Here is a 19,046-nt window from a genome sequence, read left to right on the forward strand (position 1 = left end):
AGAGAGAGAGAGAGAGAGAGACCCATAGGCCTCCCCCAGACCGAATCGTATCTGCAATTTAGGTAAGTACCCTGACCTGGAATTGAACCAGCCACCTGCCAGTGTACAGGTGACACGCCTACCAACTGCCACCCAGGCTACACTGGTCAGGAAGCATTTTAAAGACTCAAACCGTGGGTCCACTCTGCTTAGGAAGCTAGGACAAAACAAGTATTGTTATATTGAGCTGCACTAAAGGATTTTTAATCTAGCTTAACTTTGATGAAATGAATGCTGTTCAAGTTATGTGCCTTTATGAGATTAGGGTAAATAAGGCCTTGCCCACTTTCATGAATGGGGTTTGTGACTGGCAAAAGGGTCTGATCATACTAAAGCTCTTTGAAGTGCTGCTCTTGGAGTAGGAGAGAGTGTTGTGCCTGACATCAAAAGAGAATGTGGTCACATGATTCAGCCATAATGTTCCCTGAATCCTTTTGAGAGTACACCTGCTTATAGTGATTTTTTTTTTCATTTAAGGCCATTGTCGAAAGGTATAAACTGAATATCAGAATCACCTGAGATAGTAAAGGGAAATATCCATTTAATATATGATGGTATAGCATTTTACAGCATTCTGCAAAATCTCATATTGGATTTGAAATCTGAGATTCTAAGCTTAAATCAGGATGTAGCTATCTTAATAATAAAAGGGTAATATGCTAATTAGACTAGAAGTCATTCCAGACATCCTTCCTGACAAAGCTGGGGCCGGAGTGAAGCCAGCTGGGTTCCAGGTGCCTGCAGACAGCCCGGGGAAAGCCAGCCCAGGTCCGGGTGCCTGCTGGTGTGAAGCCAGCTGGGTTCCAGGTACCTGCAGACAGCCCGGAGAAAGCCAGCCCAGGTCCGGGTGCCTGCTGGTGGCCGGAGGAGGGAAGCCTGGGTCCCAGGTGCCGGAGGGAAGCCGGTGCCAGCGCCAGGGGAAGGAAGGCCTACTCCTGCATGAATTTTTGTGCATTGGGCCCCGAGTAGGAAATAAACAAGTATCTAAGCTTTTGGGTCCACTTCCTTTTCTATAAAATAAAACGTTCTAGGTAATCTATAAAGTATCTCCAATATTTAAAAACTATTTCAATACTTGAGGCATTTATAAATCATTTTAAAATATCTTACAAAGTAGGAATTTGGGGATTTGTCAAATAATCTTTTATTTAAAACTAGATATTCAGAATTCATAAATATCCCAAACTATGCAAGAAAAATTCTAACTGTAATGATTTTCTAAATATACTTAATCTCTTTCTTAACCTCATTGAAATCCCACAATGAAGGATGAAAAATTGTTTATGAAAATTAATACGGCCCTTATTATATTAAGATCTATTCATTTGAAAGCAAAATTTGTACTGTAATGGTGCTTCTAATTTATATTTTAGAACTCTTGAAAGAAATTGCTTTTCTTTAAGACATTCCAAAATGTAAGATTAAACTTATATATTAAAAATAAATTAAATCCCTATAACAATCATTCTATTAAATGCCGGAAAATCTAAGACTGAGATTTGGCTACTACATAGAGCAAAATGCTGTTCAAACTATCAGCCTATAGCTCTAGTCTTCATGGTTACTTCTATTGATCTGTGTTCCTCAACTGACGTGGTAGACTGGTAGTTTCATCTGTGAAAATAAAATCTGAAGTATTATCATAATTACTTAAGTAGTAAATGTAATAGCACCTACCTTACCTTTGTCTTCTCCTCTAGCCAACAAATCCAGAATAAGTTTTGGTATTATAGTGTTAAATAATAAATCCTAATTTATAGTCCATTCTTAACTATAAATATGATGGGAGACATTTATCCTTCATTTAATGAATATATTTCTATGAGTCTTTCTTTAACTCTAGTCAACTATTGCTAAGTGTTTATAATTTTAAATGCAAATTATGGAATCAATTTTTACACTAGAGAAATCTATATCAAGTCATTTATATTCAAATAGTTTCCATATCCTCATTGTCTGCATTTATAAAAGGATAAAGGGTATAGGGAACACGAATTGGGCATCCTTTCTTATTTCTTATTGATCTGTTCTAATCTTAATTTTTTAATTGTTTTATTGCTTAAAGTATTACAAAGAGTATTACACAGCTCTCCTTTTTTTTCCCCGCCCTTGACAATCCCCTTGCTATGAACATAGGGGTGCATATATCTTTTCTGATTGGTGTTTCTATTTTCTTGGGATATATTCCTAGTAGTGGGATCACGAGGTCAAATGGGAGTTCCATTTTTAATTTTTTGAGGAAACTCCATACTGTCTTCCATAGTGGCTGCACCAGTCTGCATTCCCTAATCTTAATTTTATCTGGGAATTTAAAAAAGTGTTTAACTGCCAAGTGAAGAAAATCCTCAACACATGAATATCTAATTAACCACTGTTAAACTATAACTTGTAAGGGGGAACCTTTGTTCAGATATTTTTTTGGGGAAAAGGTTATTAAAGATGACAATTAAAGGAAAATTGAAAATCCAATGTTATTTCCATAACTACATTGATTCAGTTTTGTGTGAGAAAATTCTAATATTTAAATATGATTAATATTTGAAATATTAATAGAAATAAGGAATTAATGTAATGCAGCCAAACTTTGCATTTATGCTTTCTCCCAAAATAAGTGGTGAAAATATTTATATCATTCTGCTTTTCAAAACAGCATAACTTACTGACAAGAACATCTAAACATGTTCCAAATATTCCCTCTCGCTCCTTTAAATAATCAATTTAAAAATAAATTAGTATGATTGGTTCTTTCTGTAAATCTCTCTCTTATTTTCTTTTGTTCTTTCTCCTTCTCTCTCACCCTCCCTCCCACTCTCCTTCAATTGTCAATCCTTTCACTTGAAGGAAATGAAGAGCTCATGTCCATTATCAAAATCCATGAATCAATATTAAAATATCTAGGACAAATATATTCCTCTTCATGCTGATGGAAAAGTACTGAATATCCCTCTTTTCCACAAAATTGAGAAGCTCTTTTTTTAAAAAAAAATTTCATTGAGCACTCTTACCATTTTCTCTATGGTATCATCTTTTTTCCACCATCTCATTAGATAGTTTTTTTGTTTGTTTGTTTCATATTCTTTTCTTGAATAAGCTCATACACATCTAATTACCACAGTTATTGTGAAGTCCATGTTTTACTTTTGGCCTTTCTTCCATTCACCAAAACCAATTTTCTAATTAGTCACCAAAAATAAAAAAATGTCTTACAAGCCCTCACCTATAACTAACGCCAAATCAATTTATCCTCGCAAACCTCTTCCACAACCTAAAATCTCTCACTCAGAATGCTGCATCACCACAGTCCAGACAACAGACGTAAAACATTTTGGAACGATCAAAGCACAGCATATTTTGAAAGAGACTGAAGAACTCATTTAAGCAAATAGTTTTTCACTGTGCAGCTTAATACAGTGCGCACATGCATATGTTTGTGAATTGGAGTCAGAATCTTTTGTCCAAATATAAAGTAAAAATCTCAACTATTTTTTTATCTTTCCCCAGCAGTTCAAAGGCCCTTAAGAATATTTAACACACACACACACACACACCACAATAAAAAAATCACTAGTTATCATTGAAATAGTATTTGTAAATCAGTTACCAAACTGATCCTTTTTTCCATAGTTTAAAAGTTGTGAGGTCCAGCCAGGCCCAAGGATTTAAAGCTTCTAAGGGGCAAATTTGGGCCTGGACCCAAGTGCAGGGCTCTACACCACATTAAGCTGCCTGGTGTCAGTGAGGCACTCTCTCAAGTTTACTTGAGAACATTGGTCACTGACTTCACTGCCCCTTAATGGGAGAGGTTGTGAGGGTGCTTCAGCCCTTCATCTGATTCCTATCAATCTTCAGCTGAATAAATTGTTTCCATCCCAAACACACACTGCAATCTGCAGACTCTTTTCTGCTTAGGTTGCTTTTTTCACATTCTATTTCCACAGACTCTTCCTTAAAAATACTCCAAAGCTATAGTGGAGAGATAAGGAATCTAAGATGTAAAGAGGTGAACCATTATATAAAGTTCATGTGTGAGTCTCATGTTTTTCTTCACTTTTTAAAAAAAATATATTTTTATTGATTTCAGAGAGGAAGGGAAAGGGAGCGAGAGATAGAAACATCAATGATGAGAGAATCTTTGATCAGCTGCCTCCTGCATGTCCCCTACTGGGGATGGAACCCACAACCTGGGCAAGTGCTCTGACAGGAATTGAACAGTGACCTCATGGTTCATAGGTTAAGGCTCAACCACTGAGCCACGCAGACTGGGCCTCATGTTTTTCTTATTCATTGAGCCTTCTGCATCTTTTACTCTCTCACATGACACATCCGTAAAAGATGGCTTATCCTCACGGCCTTATTACTACTCAATACAACTTTTCAGCTTTCTCTCTCATATTATCTCTAAATGACTCACTGAACACCTCCTGACAATGCAAACAAAGGTAATCTGCATAGTTGGGAACACAGAGGAAAAGTTTTCTTTGCCCAGTTGATTGACTGTGAAGACTCTGGAATGCCTTTTGAAGCTTTCTTTTATTTCTCCACCATTTTCCCCCTAATTGTCTTTTTGGAATTCTGCAGATTCATCCAATAAATAGCCCCCCTCCCCAATACACCAATCTGATCATATTGCTCCCTTGGTAAAATTAATTGCTCATTCTTGATTATATGAATGAGATGTAACTACATTAATTTTTTTCTAAAATCCAGTGACATATAATTCTCACCTCAAATCCTAGTCAGATGCCACCAGCTCTATGGGACACATGCTGACCAGATTCAATAATTTCATCCTATATGCTTCCGTATCACACTGACAATTTATAATGCAAACACTAGACTATCTATTATTACAGAATTAGGAGAAAAATGCTTCTATTATTGAATTCATGTGAAAATAAGACATAATTTATCATTACATATATCATAGTTTTTATTATTCAATCAAATGCAAGAGGCAAACTCCCATATAGGCTCTTTCTACAAAGTTTTTCTAAAATAAAATCATTGTTTCTTAAATATACTAGTAGTTATGTAAATTAGAATTTACCTTCCTGATATATTTCATATTTCAATTTTAAGCGTCCTCAAAAACATATCTAGAGCTGTGGCTCATCATTTAAGAAAATGGTTTTCAAACTGTATTAGGCAGAAGTCCTTCTGCTATCTTATCCTTATCTTCATAAGTTTCATGTATGTCTCTTAAACAGTAACAATGTAAGATTTTGTATGGAAAACAGTTGATGAATTTTTTTAATATTTAAAACATCACCCAAGAGTAGCTTACATTTACCATAAAGAACATGTTTAACACTTAAGAAAACCTCTGAAGACTTTATCAATTCTAAATTCCCTAAAATAATAATAGTAAAACCAAAACATCTGAGATTTAAGAAGCCCCCACATATTTACTTATGTCTTAACAGTACTTACTACACATTCTTCTCATTGTGGTAATTTCTTCTGAATCCTATATGGTTCATAGAATTGATATCATCCAAGATTTTTTCTCCATGCTATATAGCTTGTTCATTCAAGCTCTATCTCCAGGAACATCTCTATATGTTATATTAAAGTACTACTTTAAGTGTCGTCTTCTATTATGTGGGTATAAAAATAATTTTTATTGATATCAATTAAATCAATCAATCTCCGATGTACAGATCTTTATACTATACTGTGGTATTCCCCTGTACTGTAAACAAAATGGAACACCAAAGCCAGTTTCAGCATGAAGATAGAATATGTCACCATCTTCAGTGACTCATCCTTTAGGTTAAACATCAACTTTTTCAGGACTCATCTATCAAACTACAACCCCATGTGCAGGCCAGTCCCATGAGCATGCCACTGTGCAGTCACTCTTAGAAGGGCCCTGTGCTTGCTTTAATGCTCTCATGTTGCCATCATGAAATTCTTAGCAAGTTCTGAACAAGGGACCCAATTTTTATTTTACTGGACACCACAAATAAGGGAGCCACACCTGCTGATGAGAGTGAGATTACATGAAACCATAATATTTATTGGTCAAGTGAATAATTTCTTAAAATCAGTAGGAAATTTCAGCAAGAGCATGAAAAGAGATATCAAATGCCTCTTTTGCTGAGGTAATAGGAGGAGGAAAGAAAATATAAAAGGCAAGTTTTATTTACAGATTAGCTCAACTCTTCAGTTAATAATTATTTACTGAGTATCTACTAAATACCATGTATTGTACCAGATGCTGAGATTACAGTGAACAATGCTGTTAAGTCGCTACATTGATGGAGGATTTTACTCTAATAACCAGGTCTGTCTGTGGCGGTGAGGACAGCAAAGGGCAGTGTGTTGGAGGGGGACTTAATGTATCTACCTGATCTCTAGTATTCTTACCTTTGGTAATCGGACCAAATGATAACAGTTAAGAAACTTTATAACAAGTAATTTTTTATTATTATCAAGAGGCAATTCTTGAGTATTTTCTGCTTTTATGATTATCTTTTGTCATTTTCCTTTTAGGATTTTTGAAAATTTCCTGAATCACTGCTGGTTACCTTCTCCACTTTGCAATTTATAATATATAGTTTCAAATAGAAAATATTACATATATTTAGAAATGAATGTTAGGGCTCATTTTTGTGAATAATTATATAATGCTCCTTTCTTTTCTCCATCCTGTGCTCCCTCTTGTGTATACGCTTAACTGTATAAGAACTGGTTTCCACCTGACGAGTCTTGTTAAAAAGGATCTAGGTTTGTGTCACTGATTTTAAAAAAGCAATAAAACAAGACAAACAACAACAGAGAGTAATGCTTATAATTAAATGTACATAAATTCTGTAAAACTGACCGTTATAAACAAGGACAATGATTTTGGATCTTACAAAATTATTCTTACTTTTATGAGAAAAATCATATGTGGGATATCACCTAGGTTCTAGGCCCGAGGGCAGTGATGGCGAACCTTTTGAGCTGGGCGTGTCAGCATTTTGAAAAACCCTAACTTAACTCTGGTGCCGTGTCACATTTAGAAACTTTTCGATATTTGCAACCATAGTAAAACAAAGACTCATATTTTTGATATTTATTTTATATATTTAAATGCCATTTAACAAAGAAAAATCAACCAAAAAAATGAGTTCACGTGTCATCCTTGACACGCATGTCATAGGTTCGCCATCACTGCCCTAGGGCAATGATGTAGGCAAGTAATGGCTCTTTGCTGATTTAATGACTACATACAAATAATGACTGACTGAACGTATCAACAGCTTTCCATTAGCTATCCTAAATTGAGTCCATCCCCTAGTGCTAGCACCAACTTTGAAAGATTAAAAAAAATAGTTATTGTTGTTATTGTTTATATAGAAAAGGACACTTGCCCCCCCCCCATTTTTCCCATCACTCTGACTACCATTTATATTAATTGAGGCTGATACAAACCAAATATCCCTTAGAAATAATGCAGAGTGGTGAAAAGTAAGAACATTTGGTCAGTCTAAAGTTTGGATGTATATTCCTCAAGGAGTAAAATCAACCCAGTATACACTGCAATTTGGAACCATGAGAAAAACAAAACAAAACAAAAAACCCACACAGGTCAATCTGATCCCATGCAAGAGTCAAAAAGCGTCCTGACTAGAAAAGAAGACTATTTAAATTTCTTCAAGACAAAGTATGTCTGCTAACTACAGTTGTGTTCTCTTTACAACACATAACATTCACTCTAAGATCATACAAAAATCTTACAATTCAATCTGGTAACAGGTTGGCAAAACAAGCAAAGCTACTTTGGAATTCCCCACATACATACTGACTGCAGTTCATGAAACCACAAGGCTCTCAAACGACCAGAGAGTTAAGTTACTGCGTCCTCCTGTACAAAAGCCATTTAATTTTCCTCGTGTGCAGATGTGCATTTAATTGAGAGAAATTTGATAACATGTTTTCATTTTTAACCCCCAAAAGAAGGACTTGCATTCCAGAATGATTTTATATTTAATCATTCTCACTGTGAAGAGATTCTATCATAAGATTCTTTGGAAAGTCACATCTGATACAACTTTAACATCTTTATCTTTGGTATTTGTTGGTGGAAAATACATTTGTTACATATCTTGTATTTGAATACTCAAATTCCTCTCAGTATTTTCTTCCTAGGACTCAATAGTTTCCATTAGTTTAAAATTTATAAAAAAATGCCTTAACTCTAGACATTTCTTGTTTAAATTTATTAATGTGCTTTTAGAGTGCAATAAAGGTTTCTCATTAATGAAATAAAAATAAAATGAAACAAACAAATGGCTACTATTTAACCTAGAAGCCTACATCTATCAAAGCCAGTGCTATTAATTTTATTATGCTATTAATTTTATGCTATTAATTTTATTTATGCTATTAATTTTATTTGCATTATGTCTATAAAATTTCATGTAAATCTAACATGAAATTAACATGATATTTATTGGTAATTCAGAAGGTTAGAATTTGTTTTTAGGAAGCTTTAAAAAAATAAAATAGGTCATGGGTTGACTGAAGCTATTTCATCTGCTAAAGGTAAGGAAATTATTCTCAACATGAACATATTTGGTATCATAAATATGCTTACCTGTGCTGCTGGATATGTTAACATCGATACTGATATCAGCTATTCCTCCTCCCTTCAGAGATGCTACACATGTGTATGTCCCAAAATCTGTGAATTTCAAATCAATGATGTCCAAGTTTGTTGTTCCTGGAGACACATCTGGATCAGTCTGTGTAATAACCATCCGTTCAGAGCTTCTTAGTGGACGACCATTTTTAAACCAACTAAATGTTAACTCCTCAGAAGGAACAGCTTCTACTTGGCAAGATATTTTCACCTCACGCCCAATCTGGATGTTGTCATCTTTGTGATAAGGATCTGGTGTGATCCAAAACCGTCCTTTTTTTAATGCTAAAACATAAAAATTCCATAAATAGTTAGTGTTACTTTCACAATGCTAGGGATTTCATTCACTCTAGCGAATTATCTCTGGGCTGAAATAAAGTAAATAAATAAATTATATATATATATATATATAAATATATATATATGTATACACACACACACACACATATATATATACACATATATATGTATATATATACACACACACATTATATATATATATACCTTGATTAGTTCCAATTAATGTACATATCAATAAAACTTATATAATCTAGAAGTAATCTAAAGACCTAAGTCACTTAGAGACTTTAAACCATTCAATAATTCAATCTGGTAAAAGGCTGGCAAAACAAGCAAAGCTGCTTTGGAATTCTGCACATACATACTGATTTCAGTTCTTGGAATCACAAGGCTCTCAAACATCAATCGGATAATATTTTCCAGTGAAGTGAAAATGCTTTAAATCTATACATGATACATAAACACTGTTGCTATTGAGCTTTGAACAATGTAATCTGTTTAGATAAAGTCATGATGAATTAGAGTTTAAAATAATAATATTTAATAAGCTAATTCATTACTTATCTCATCCCTCAATTATGACACTTTGTAAGCAACTCAAATATTGCACAAATGTCACATTAAAGAAAATACTTCTAAAGTTGAATCTACATGCTGACCAAAACTAGATTTGTAAGAATTAAGTCAGTTCACACGATGAAGCATTTTCATATATTGAAATAACCTGAGTTAAAAAGGAATATTTTTTCAAAACATTGCTGTCACTGCTCTCTTCCACCTTACATAGATGTTTTCTTGTTGAAACTGTTTGCTGAGTCTCTTGTGCATGTGACCAAAAGAACCTTGGTAGGGGGCTTGGAAGGCCCGCTGTGTTTGTATCCCTACAGCAATGCTTTCTTGGGCAACTTCAGTGCTGTTCTTGCAGCCGGGGTCAGTAGTGATGAATACCAAGGGCTTCTGGGGGAGAGCTATTGGTTTCCTGAGGGCTCCAGTTCTGAACTTTGAGTTACACTAGGGACACAATAAGGAATACAGTTTGCTCTTTTTTATGACAGTGGTTCTCTTCTGCACACACTTTTCTCTTTTCCAATATCCTACCCATTTCCCTCTCTCTTAACATCATCATCTATATATGATGATATGAAGCACATGTAGTGAAACATGATTATCAGAATAATAATTTTTTATTTACTTTAACCAATAAACCTAACTGTATAATGACAATGGTAAAAATGATGTGGATTTAGAGAACCTGTGGCTTTGGCTCAGTGGAAAGAGCATCGCCCTGTGAACTGAAGTCAAAGGTCAAGGGTCCTGTCAAGGGTCAAGTACTTGGGTTGCAGGTCTATCCCCAGCCCTGGTCAGGATGTGTGTGAAGGCAACCAATCGATGTGTTTTTCTCACATAGATATTTTTCTCTCGTTCCCTTCCACTCTCTAAAAAATCAATGAAAAAATATCCTTGGGTGAAAATTAACAGCAACAATGACAAAAAAGACAACCTGCAAATAATGGAGGCCTTCTAATTGTATTTTGGGATACCTTTCCTGAATTTAACCAGATTTTTCTCAGTTGGTCTAATAAAGGCCTGGAAACACCATGGAAATATATAAAATCATGAAAGAATGCACTGAAGATTAATACACTTTTTAAATCTTAGAAATATTTGCTTTTAACATTATTTACTCTAGAGTCCCAAATATTTATCTGCTTTCTTGTTTACATCTTATTGAGAAATAAACAAACATCAAATCTATCTTTCTTCCTTTCTTTCTTTCTCTCTTTCTTTCTTTCTTCTTCCTCCTTCTTCCCTTCCTTCCTTCCTTCTCCCCTTCCCTTCCCTTCCCTTCCCTTCCTTTCCCTTCATCTTGCTTGCTTGCTTGCTTTTGGTTCAAGAGATATTTATAGAGTTCCTGTTTAAGAATATACTTATTACATGAGATAAAGAAAATAAACATAACCCTGTCCTTTACATATTGCAAATTATGTACTCACAGATTATAGTCCAATTTATCTGCCTAACATTTATGATACTTATGTCAAGAAAAACTACACACTGCATGATGTGAAATGTTTTATAAGTGTAAGTTTGAATCTCAGAGAGGAATCCACCAAAATATTCTTTATAAAATGAACAAAGCTTCAGTCTTAATGAAAACACCAAAAGATAAATATTTAAATATCTGGCTACTATATTTGGTGTATAATTTTGTGCATATCTAATTCAAATGTAATTGAAGTTCTATAGCACATAGAATATCCTTTTTTAAAAAATGATTTTAGGGACAAGAAGGGTGGGAAAGAGAGAGAAACAGAAATGTGAGAGAAACATCAATCATTGCCTTCCACATGCACCAGGACAGTACGGATCCAACCTGAAACCTGGACATGTGCCCTGACCAGGAATCAAAACCCATCACCTTTTGGTGTAGGGGATACACTCCAACCAATGGAACCATCCAGCCAGGCAGATTATCTTTCTTCTTTTATAAAGAGATCTAAAAGTAGTATTTCGAGGAGCATTTACTTTGGTTAGCATTATAACATTTAAATGAAGAGTTTCCTTTGATTTGGTAAAAAACTTTTCTATCCTGTTTCTATAGAGAAGTGATAGACCTAAATAAAAATTTTAAACAAGCAATTCATTATTTTTAAAGTTAAAAAAAATCTATGCTAATTTAACAATTGCTTCATATGCCAGCATATTTAGAATAAACTAATTACAAAGTTATGTGTCAGCTGCCATGTAACTACACAATAAAAAACCCTGAAATTTCCATTGTTGACTAATATTGATTTACCAGGCAGTTATGTTTTCTAGCCCTATTTTAGGCATAATAACATATTAAGGTGATACTGACATTGAGAAACCTGGACACTTATCACACAAATTAGTTTTTTTTTTTTTTTAAATGATCTTTTTTTATATATATATTTTATTAATTTTTTACAGAGAGGAAAGGAGAGAGATAGAGATAGAGAGTTAGAAACATCGATCAGCTGCCTCCTGCACATCCCCCACTGGGGAAGTGCACGCAACCCAGGTACATGCCCTTGACCGGAATCGAACCTGGGACCTTTCAGTCCGCAGGCCAACGCTCTATCCACTGAGCCAAACCGGTTTCGGCCACACAAATTAGGTTTAAACTATTAAACAATTCAAAGCATAAAATTAATAAAAAACATAAAATTAATATCGATATTTTGTATTATGGGCTGTCTTATTCACAAAAATAACTGAAAATTCAAAGTAAAAACATTAAAATTACATATCTAATAATCAATCAATCAATAAAATTAAGTATGATTTAATTATATTTTTATAGAAAGCAATATAATCAAGTGAGCTTTAAAGAATGAACTCATTTGTTGATCTCAGAGTCAGATAATTGTATAATTCGGCCAAAGGCAATCATATTAGTCTTTCAAATGACAGATTTTAAAGGGGAAGAGGGACAAATGAGTCCTGCAAGTGATCAAGGAAACTCGGAATAAGCAGCGCCGGTCCTTTGGCTGGTGCAGCTTGTTTTGTGCTATCCCATAATAAGCTATCCAGTTTTGTAAACAGAACAGTAACATTCTAAGGGAGGGGGGCATGTGCTGTTTGTGTGTGTGTACCTATCCATAGTAACAGGGGACAGTTAAAATTATTTTCTAATTTATTTTGCCTGTTCAGAAAACTGAGAGCATAACTCTGTAAACTAGGCACAGATACATTAAGAACTTGAAACCGAATACTAGTCTTTCATTTCCATGTGATCCAATATGGGCAATCTATTTTTTTGGGTCAAGTGCACCAATTATACAAATAGGGGGTTATAGTATTAGGCTCCCTCTGTGACCATTGTGAGAAATAGCTTATTAGCAATAGTGTAGAGCTTTGAAAATATAAAGTGTTTAATATAGTTAATCAACTGGGAAGCAGGTTCCTTCATTTATAATTAAACATTCTCCTTTTCAGTGAACAATTTTAGTTCATGCAATGTTAATTTAAAGCCATTTCCTACTACCAGTTAAGATTTCAAATGCTTAAAATCAAGCTGCGATTAATCCCAGAGTATAACAGAAGTACAATAGTACATAACAAGACGACAGAATTAAAGAAATTCTATGGAAAAGAGAGGAGAAATCCCTTTCCCCAAATGTAATTTCTTAGTTTGAATATTGAAAATCCCCTAACACCAGCCTGTGAGAACATTAGATTTAGCTTAATGTGTCATAAATTGTGATAGATGGACCTCAAAAGGTACTTGTTTAGTCTGGCAAAGCATGTAAGGAATTGGCATCACACTGAGCCTTTGTTCTGGATAATCAATTTAGAAAACATTGCAATATAACCCATAGCCCCCATTTTTTTTAATAATGGGAAACTGAATGCAAATTGGCCCATATTCACTTTAGACAGGTTACTCTTGAGGACACTGTAAATTGCACTTACTGAAGTCCCTCTACTTTGAGATTTACAAAGGTGCTGTGTGAGGAGAATGAAACCTGTGTATAAAAGGAAGGCCACTGCAAAGATCCAGGTAGGGTTTACTGCTGAACTTACCCTAGAGATAAAAGTGGATTTTTACCTGTAAATGTCTACAACTTGGATAAAAAATTTCTTTATTTAAAATAAGATTACTTCTTCAGTTTATGCTTGAAGCAGAGACGATTAGCTCTGGAGAAGCCTAGGCTTATGGCTTCTAGGAATACAAACTCAATGCAGATAAAGGCAAAAAGGAGACTGTGAGATTGTATGTTGCCTGTAGCTATAGGCTTAAGAGTATAAAATTCACTGATTGTCAAATGCTCCCTACAACACATAGTAGTTTCATAATAAAATAAAATGTGTAGATAGAACAAAAAAGACATTAACATTTTCTAAATTTTAATGAGAAAGCCTCTCTTTGGAGATCAGGTGTCAGCTTTTGAACCTCTGCCAAGAATCTATTTTAGAAAGAAGATGAGACCCAGAGTGAATGCTGACCACCATTCCAAGTAGATAAATTAGCTAAAAATCTTCAAATATGCCACTTCTTACAATCTCAGTAAGATTGTTGTTGACATGAAAACTGTCAAAATATATAATAGCTCAATCAGATAAATAAGAATTGATTTTCTATTCATTAGTTCTCTGTTAAAGACAATAAAAATATTAGAGTGGAAGTATTTTCCAGCTCAATTGTATGTCAATTGAATAAACATTTGGAAATACATTGTTTCAGTAAAGCAACTTAAGAGATAGTAAAGGATAGTATAGATAAATGGTCCAGGTATAATAAGATGCCTGTCTTTCTTCTCAGAGAGACTGTGGACCCTGGGGAGTGAGGCCATGCCTCAGTCTTCTTTAGAATCCCAAATCCTGATCCCAGTACCTTGTTATAGTTGATATTCAATAGTTTTGGTTGAATTTAATAAAATTTGACATTTCAAAGCATTAACTCTATGGATTCCTGTTGATACCATTCAGTCTGATATGTCCTCCATTTTTGTTTGGTTTGGTCATCTTACGTTCTGAGATCCATGATAGAAAATAGGATAGCAGAAAAAGGAGATTTAATATATTCTAGGATCCATGGGCTTTGTTGTGTAGGAGCAGAATGATACTTGCTGAACAAAGTATTAATATGAGGATATATGTGAAAAAGAGGATTCTGTGAAGAAAAAAATAAAAAACAAAACTCAGCTGTTAAATGTCTTAGTGATATGATTTGCCAGGGACATCAGCTCTCAAATGTGTCCTGCAACTGTTACTCAGTCCTGCTTTGTAAAGGAGACTGCATTTCATGCACAAGGAAGAAAACATATCTAAGCATAGCTACCTAAAACAGTATTTGCCAAAACCTGTTTCAGAAAAGGGTTATGAGTATCATGTTTAAAGAAAGTTGGGGATTGACTATATGAGTGAAAATTTGCTTTTCTGCAGAACTTTTCAGAGTTTTGAAAATGCTAACGTGCACACTGCAATACTCTTACAGAGACTGATAGTATCTACAAAAAACCTTTACTTGTAGGACATATTTCAATACTACAATCCCACAGAATAAAGAGAATGTATCAGTTGATGAGAATCATTGAAAAGACTCTAATATTGAATTTCATTTTTGATATTTCAGACATTTCCATAGGAGCACTACAAAATAATTGACAAAATACAACTCTTCGATGGCAATAAAATTTTTGACTCAAAACTACTGAACAGGGGGATATTTTGATATTTAAGTTAAAATGCACTTAAGAACACACTGAATGCATAAAACATTTCAGAGCCATTTAATACACCTTTCTGCACTAATGAGAGTGTGTCTGTTTCCTTTTCCAGAAAAGCAGCATTTTGTAAAATTTAATTTATCACTTTGAAATACACATTTTAAAATATGCAAATAGCATAGAAAAGAAATACACTGCAATTTGCAATTATTGATAGAGGCTGTTAGTTGCTTGAAGAAATAAGAATAATGTTTATTTATACCTTATGTTATATAACAGCTCTTAAAGTGTTTTTATGAGAAGTATTAAAGCTCCAGAATGGATAAGAGTAGAGGTCTCTATTTTTCCTTATATACTATTAGCTACCTTATACTCACTTCCTTTATCTAACAACTCCAATTACCAATCTATAGTCTGAATGAAAGTTTGTTAAAAATTCAAGAGCAACAACAAAAACATCATTACACCCATTTCCTAAAACTAAGGTAAAATGGTGCCCCTGATAATCTGAATGCAGAACTAGATGCTTAAAAGAAGTTGGGGTTCTATCTAATTATGAAGTATCTGTGCTGAGCCAGCACGGCCAAGGGTTCAGTGATCCTGAGGGGGCCCAGTGAAGGATTAAAGAAAAGACAGACAAAGAGAATATTTGGGGCTCAGTGGATCTCCTGTGCCTGGATGAGGCCACAGAGAAGAATCCAGCCAGCAAGCTGAGGCTTTATTTTATAATCAGAGAAAAACAAGGTAGTGGCCAACATAGTTACAATGTTCTTGTGAGTTTCACTTGTTTTGGCAGCACTTGCTGCACCTCCCACAGCCCTTTAGCTACCCAGGAAGGCTATAACTAGGGAGGGCTATAAAGTTAAACCTAAATAAGCTAAGAGGGCTCTGCCCTCTAAAAGGGGACTTGTTTGTGGCTCTGCCACAGGTCAATCTAAGGCTTAACTCTAGAGGTGCTCCCTACAAGTATCAAGGCTTTATTTAGTTTGTGAATATACTCAAAGATAATTACAACAATTCAAATTGTCTAAGCAGAGTATGGTTGAATTCCAATTGTCTTAAATGTCCCTGTTTAATAGAATAACCACAGATAAGTATTTTGGGTTGAAACTAAAATAAGAAAGGATCTTTTAGATGGGCACAAATTTTGCTTTTTATGTAAGCCCATCTTTGAAAAATGAGAAGAGTGGACTAAAATATCATTGTCATCATCATTATTATTTTGCCATTATTATCATTTCAGCCCTATCTTAAGTAAGGAGAAAATATTTTCTGTTCATGAATTATTAAAGAGTCTATATAATGTCATAAATAAAAATAAGCATTTTCATAATGTGGCTACTATGTAAATGGTATTTGACATAGCATAATATCTTAGCACCAATTATTTAAATAGGAGAATATTAATCAGTACCTTTACTGGTCATATGAAATTAAAATTAATAGGTATGTTAAGCTCATTTTTACTATCAAATTTAATAATGCCATTCACTATGAGAAATGAGAATGAGTCCAGGGTAAATTATATTTCTTTATTAGTTTTTAAATACCTAGGAGTAGAAATAGCTATAACATGGCCTGCAGCTTACACAGACCTGTGCTAAATATAGTTCTTTTGAAGTCTTTTTGAAAATAGTACATCCTTAATATTTATGGCATTGATCGTGTAGCAGTGAAAATACTAGTAATGAGACTAATTGAAATGAAAAATCTTTTTTTGCTTTTCTTGTTTTCCTTATATTCTGTCTCAAAAGCTGTGGACTTTCTCCTTCCCAAAATTATTCTTCCTTCTGTCAGCCTCTCTCACTATATACTGATGCTCTGCATTCTTTTGAAATTTAAATATTTTTTCTTTTAAATAATATTTACTTTCAGAGTAGAAAATTGTTTAAGTTGCATCTAAACTTAGAACATTTTTCTTAACTCTAATAATCTTTTAAATTATTTGTAGCATATATTTATTTTAAAAAAATATAGTGAAACACCAGTTGCCTTCCCTGTTGTATCATGAACTCATTAATTTGGACAGTTTACACACTGGTTTTTCACTGGTACTATTCTCACATTGAAGTTTCAAAGGTTAGCAATTACTTCTTAACCAATGAACACAATGGTATTTCCAGTTTTTCTCCATTTTTATATCACTTAAAATCTGCATTTCATATCACTTTATAGATTCTCTCCTTCTTGAAAATCTCTTTTATACTGATTCTTATAACTGGTAAAATATGAGATGATATTTAAGAAAATAAATAAATCAGTTGATTTAGCTCATTTGCATCTCAGTTGTCATGACTTTTTCTAGTTCTCTAGTTCATTTGGATTCTGTCATTCAAAAAGTGCAAAGTCAGTATTTGTTGATAAGGAAATATTTTTATAAATTACTTTGCCATAATTGTAGACCATGGGTTTTTCCCTACTCTGCCTTCCATTCTGCTGCCTATGTTTGGGAAAACGAGAGCTTTGTTTGTTTGTCTGTTTCTGTTTGTTTGTTTCTTAAAACACAAAACATTCTGACCAAATCCATGAACATTTAAATTTAAATAAATAACATTAATATATATATTACTAGTAGCCTGGTGCACAAAAATTTGTGCACACTCGGGGGGGGGGAGTGTCCCTCAGTTATTAAACATTTATTGGCACAACACTGACCACATTGATGGTGGTGGTGGTCTTGTCAGAATGTGCTACGTTATGCAGATGAAAACCTATTTAAACAGATTTGATGTAGATATTTTCAAAAATGGAAGAATTCTCTCTGTCAACTATTTTAGTAGATTCATATCTTCACTAATTGTCATCATTGCAAAATTTTCAGTCCCCATGTGGATTGCTGGATATAATAGGTCATGCATCCTTGATGGTAATATTGAAGTAATGACTGAAGTAGGAGAAGAGGGAAACTGTTTCCCTGGCCACAGGCGCTGGCACCCTGGACCACAGGCTCTGGCGCCCTGGACCACAGGGCTGGAAGCTTCTCCGGGTGGCTGCAGCCTGGGACCTTGGGAGGGTGGCTTGTCTGTCTCCTGGGCTGTAGCCAGCCGCAGGTGCTGGTGCCTGGACCAAAGGTGGGTGGCTTCTTCTTCTGGCGGCTTGTTCTACTTCTGTGCTTCCAGGGAGGGCAGTCAGTTATGTGTATATGTGTGTGCATACAAACAAAGGTGTGTACATGTATGTATGTGGAAATCTGCTGGGCAAGTCAAAACCATAGAAAAGTTGCCCCCTATCTCTGAATCTTCCAGAGATATCCCCCACCTTTTTATTCTGTCACTACTGGAGAGTCAGTATTTGCAGCCGGCCAGCCAGTGACTCTCTAAGTGTCTATTTCTGACTTCTTCTTTCCCTGTCTGTCTTCCAACCCCTAATAATATTTAAAGAAGGAGTCAGGATGCTGTCTACCCATGAATAGTACTCAGTAACAAACCAATTGCATTTTAGTTGGGCAATGCCCCTACCCACCCTTCAAATCCCTTCCACCATGCATTTCTGTTTCCCCATTTGTTTGTTGGATTTTTCTGCTGCTCCTTCTCCTAATCCCACCACCCTTGGATCATAATGTAAAATTCTTTTACCATGCCAAGAAATTATTAAAAATACAGGTACTTTGAAAAAAAAATACAGGTACTTCTCCGAACACCAGTTGGTAGGGTGGGAGGGGCAGGGAAGAGGCGGCTGCTGGTGGCCACCTCTTCCCTGCCCCACCCAGCTTCCCCGATCACCGGCCGAGGGGCGGGAAAAGGCGGCCCTGGTTCTTCAATCACAGGCCGGGGGCAGGGCAATTCAGCCCCCAGGGCCACCTTTGCCCTGCCACCCTGCTCTTGCCTGCCGCCTGGTTTTCCAATCACCATCAGTGGCAGGCAGCTTCTTCTGTCCTTCCCCTT

The 19,046-nt window shown here is 35.0% G+C and overlaps 1 protein-coding gene across 1 annotated transcript in view; it reads right to left on the reverse strand.

Annotated features, from left to right (window-relative positions):
• The window catches only part of MDGA2 (MAM domain containing glycosylphosphatidylinositol anchor 2), a 939,200-nt gene that overhangs the window by 235,729 nt on the left and 684,425 nt on the right, over positions 1–19,046 (reverse strand). The window contains exon 7 of the mRNA XM_006761237.2: positions 8,624–8,953. Coding sequence (XP_006761300.1) covers positions 8,624–8,953 — 330 coding nt within the window. The remainder of the gene's footprint in view (positions 1–8,623; positions 8,954–19,046) is intronic.

Source organism: Myotis davidii, unplaced genomic scaffold, assembly GCF_000327345.1.
Source record: "Myotis davidii unplaced genomic scaffold, ASM32734v1 scaffold1032, whole genome shotgun sequence".
Taxonomy (NCBI): Eukaryota; Metazoa; Chordata; class Mammalia; order Chiroptera; family Vespertilionidae; genus Myotis; species Myotis davidii.